Genomic DNA, 5000 nt, shown 5'->3' with positions numbered 1-5000 from the left:
TATTCATCGTTAATTAATATTCATCGTAATCTTGAATCAGAATATCTTGCAGCATCTCTTCTCTGATGATGTGGTCGGGGCAACCTGTCACTCACATGAGATCAGCCAATAGCAAACCACAACTGTTCAATCATCCAGTCAATTCCCCATGGACACAATCAAGCCCCGCCCACATTTGTTTTTGTCCCAGAAGCGTTTCACTCGGATATACGACACAATAGAGGAGAAAAGACCAGCGCAACTTCACTTTCATGTGAATTGTGTGATTTCTGAGTCTCTAGTGGCAGCAAGTGGAATTGCAGAAATGATGGCTGTTTTCAAACAGGTTTTCCAAACACTCAAACAAACAGATCAATGTTATAAAAGTGTCAGAGTTGATGCACCAACATTTCGGCAATCCCCCTGTGGTGAAAATCACGCTTTTAATGTTGTTTATATGTCTATGTGGTGTTTTTAATGTTGTTTATATGTCTATGTGGTGTTTTTAATGTGCTTTAAGAAAAAGCATGTGTAAATTCATAAGTCGACTCCATTGCTGAGTATTTCCTCCTTAAAACTGCAGTGAACCAAAGACAGTCTCAAAAACACGCTTTGAAATCGCTGGTGTTTCTGACGTCACAAACTACCTTGTAACCAATCAGATCAACGTGTGATTGTCAACCAGTGGATCTCTGAGCTGAGCTGAGTGAGTGGAGGCGGGGCTCATTTGCATATTCATAGAACCGCGCATACTAAATGAGGCGAGGGTGTCGAGTTACATTCAAGATATTTTAAGGCATGAAGTGGAAAAAAACATGTAAATATGTCATTTTGGTGATCAAAGATGAGTTTTAAGGGATACAATTATTGACTACGGGGACTTTAAATAAAGAAACAGCAACAAAATGTATTATTGGTTTCAGCTGAAATGGTTTTTGGAGGGTCGAAAGCACTGAAAAAAAAAGTGACGTTTAACTATTTCCCCGCCATTGAGGGAAATGTTCACTGTTATACGGTAGGGGGCGCTGTTACACATCTACTGAAAGAGTCCTGAATCTCCTGATCAAAACACATGTGAAGAAGAAGCAGAAAGAATCAATGTCATATGTAAGCAGACGCACATGTAAAATATTAATATGACGCGATCAATATTAAACAACATCTAAATCAAAACTAATGTCACTGAATGAAATGTGGACTCAGGACTACAGGACTGTGGAGCTTTAGGGTGTTGATGGACTCGATTTACTCCATCTGTGTTTTAACCATCGTTCTGAATCTGATCCAGATGCAGTCTTTGACAAAAACATGATTTTCTAAAGCTTTTTGCTCAAAATATTGCTCTTTTTATGAAACTTTCCCACATCCAAGAGTTGATAAAAAAGAATTCACAAAGCGGGTTTGTGTTTTAAAGCAGAGGCTCGGCTCTTTTCTTTTGATATATGCTCAGATATTCATACAACTAAATAAAATGCTGGCAACTTTTTTCAAACATACTGGCAGGGAAAGTAAATTTACTGCAGAAATGAAGTAAATTTAAGTAAAAAAGATTTAAAGATAAATAAATCTGTCATAAAAAAGGTTTTATTAGTCACCGTAAATGTTTATATTTCAACATCAGATTAATATATCATTAAGATGTTGATATAATGACTGACTTCTAATGACTCTATCTGAACATCTGATCTCACACACACACACACCGCACAAGTTCAACACTACAGTCACTGCTGATGATGAACTTTGCTCATTACTGCTAACGAGAGAGTGTCCGCAACCCTGATGAGAGATTAGCTTGTTTAGCATACAAGCCTATATAACGCTGTATATCACGACAACAGCTCGAAGAAAAGATGGCCGAGGTCAAGTCTGGTGTTTGTGTTGTCATCATGTTTTGTTTTGTTTTGTATATTATTTGACATGGACATTATAATTACACTGGACGAGCCATATGCATTTGCTTGGGTGTTTTAGCACACATGCTAATGTTCAACACCTGTCCACAGGAGGCTTTAACACTAACACTACTACTACTACTAACTACTAACACTAATACAATAACACTACTGATAACAAAAGTTATAATAACAATACTAGCAAAAAAGGATAAAGAAAATATACCATATGATTACAGATGCACAAAAAACAAGTTATAAAGCAAAAGCATCATAATCAGAAAATATCTTAGTAGTTTTATGTTAAGATGTTTAAAGTATATTTCGACTATCTGCTTCAAAGAGGCTTCAAGCACTAAAAAAGCAAAGAGGTTTAAAAATAAACGTGAGAGAAAAGGCCTCTGTGGTCTAAAGCGTTGAGTCATGAAGTCGTGACGTTGATTTCTCACAGAAGTCAAACAGGAAGTTTCTGTTTTGAAGCCTCAGACTGAAAACAAACAGCTTTTTTCAGGACGGGACATACAAATCACATTCATTTTCTTTTAAAAACCCTAAAAATCTTGCCAATCCAAAACTTTTGACTGGTACAAATGTAAATACAACAAATTATGCAAAACCATTATGGTTCCTGGGTATCACTTTACAATAAGGTTCATTAGTTAACATTAATGCATTAACTAACATGAACTAACAATGAGCAATACATTAGTTACAGTATTTATTAATACTTGTTAATGTTAGTTAATAAAAATACAGCTGTTCATTCTTAGTTCATGTTACCTAAGGTAGTTACAGTAACTAATGTTAACTAATGAACCTTATTGTAAAGTGTTGCCATTTTTTCTGATTTTTGTTCTTGCTATAACACGATCCTTCTAATGTAATGAGTTCTGCGGTTGATAACTGAGAATATTTGCCACAATCAGTGTGATTTCATCTCAAGAATAATTTAATAATCAGCTCATGGACTCCCTGGGAATCGAACCCATGTCTTTAGTGTTGCAAGCATCACGCTTTACTGACTGTCCACTCCTGACGGATTCTCCTGACGGATTGAATAAGAAGCAGGATCAGTAGGAGTGTAACGATCCCCTCACGACACGATTTGACACACATCACGATTCTGAACTCACGATATCACATTATTGCGAGACATATGATAAAAGGTAAAACAAAAAATGAACTGTTGATTAAAATGCTATATTTGATATTACACTGTGTGTGTAAGTGAATATTCTTGGACTTGGTGCTGAAACCCAAAGCACAGGACAATAGAGACACCAGAATAACAATATTCATGATTCTGAAGCTGAAATACTGAATTATTTTAGATGAATATGTTTGCACTCTTTCACTGACTAGATATAATTAAAATAATATAGGCCACTTTTTACTGGTAACATCAGACATTTGGCATTATCATTCCCCCATTGCATTATTATACATTATATTCAACATTATATATAGTAGTTTAATGTAGTACTGACACTAAAACTCTAAAAACTCACACAGTACTTTTTATTTTGGTTGAACGATACATAATATATATTGTCACTATCCACGATACACATTGTTGCATTTTTGTATTGCGATATATTGTTACACCCCTGGCGATCAGAGATTCGTTGTGTCACTGCATGCTGTCATTTGCATTGCAAAGCGACTGGGAACAAACACAGGTAATAAAGCAGCTGAAGTCATGATGACAGATGATATATGTTAAATATGTGACCCTGGATCACGTCACCAGTCTCGAGTCGCACGGGTTTATCTGTGGCAATAGCGAACTAGGCTATACATTGTATGGGTCAAAATGATTGATTTTTCTTTTATGCCAAAAATCATGAGGATATTAAGTAAAGATCATGTTCCATGAAGATATTTAGTAAGTTTCCTACCGTAAATATATAAAATATTTATTTCTGTGAGTGAATGCAGCACAATCGTGAACATTAATGAACAACTTTAAAGGAGATTTTCTCAATGTTTCGATTTTTTTGCCTCAGATTCCAGATTTTCAATAGTTGTATATCAGCCAAATATTGTCCTATCCTAACAAACCATCAGTGGAAAGCTTATTTATTCAGCGTTATATGATGTATAAATCTTGATTTCAAAATATTGACCCTTGTGACTGGTTTTGTGGTCCAGGGTCAGATCCGCCAGAGAGAGAGGTGTGTGTGTACCGTAGAGAAAGCGTCTGGGCTCGTGCACTCCACAGGTCAGCATGCCGTTGGGTGATGGAGCGGGACGCCCTGCCGTCTCTGAAGGCTTTATCTGCAGGCGAGAGGAAGGCCAGCGCTGACGACACTTCCCACACACACCATCCTCATCCTCATCCATCAGCTGGACTCCTCACCTACACACACGAGTGGAGAACCGGTCAGGAGAAAACTACAACACAGTTATATTGACCAGGCTGAGTAAAGGGCCTGTATTTTACCATTTTGAGATGATCAATAGATATACATATATATATATATATATATATATATATATATATATATATACACAAAACAATTTAATTATATATTATATATATTATAAATATATATATATATATATATATATATATATATATATATATATATATATAAACAGTACACACACACACACACACACACACATATATATATATATATATGCACACACATAAATATATATACAAATAAATAAATAAATATATATATAAATAAATAAATAAATATATTCAAACAAAAAATGTGTGTATATAAATATTTTTATATATAAAAATATATAAAAAATGTATTGTATATATATATATAGTATATATGTACATATTACAATATATTTATTTTTATATATATTTTTTATTTTTATATTTGTGTGTATATATACACATGCGTATATGTATATATATAAATACATAAAAGTTAAATTAAATATTATATTTATTATATATATATATATATATATATATATATATATATATACATACACACACACACATATATATAGGCTATACACACAAATATATATTTTTAAAAATATATAAATAAATAAATATATATATATATATATATATTTATTTTATAATAAATATATATACACACAATTTTTATATATTTATTATATTTTATGTATTTACTATATATATATATATAC

General features: G+C 33.2%; 1 protein-coding gene across 1 annotated transcript in view; it reads right to left on the bottom strand.

Annotated features, from left to right (window-relative positions):
• The window catches only part of bmf1 (BCL2 modifying factor 1), a 23698-nt gene that overhangs the window by 15634 nt on the left and 3064 nt on the right, over positions 1-5000 (bottom strand). The window contains exon 2 of the mRNA XM_084097780.1: positions 4061-4233. Within this exon, the coding sequence (XP_083953906.1) occupies positions 4061-4217 (157 nt within the window). The 5' untranslated portion in view covers positions 4218-4233. The remainder of the gene's footprint in view (positions 1-4060; positions 4234-5000) is intronic.

Source organism: Abramis brama (assembly GCF_963993115.1).
Source record: "Abramis brama genome assembly, chromosome: 21".
Lineage (NCBI taxonomy): Eukaryota > Metazoa > Chordata > Actinopteri > Cypriniformes > Leuciscidae > Abramis > Abramis brama.
The sequence above is the reverse complement of the archived record's forward strand: the minus strand, read 5'-3'. Positions and strand labels throughout refer to the sequence as shown.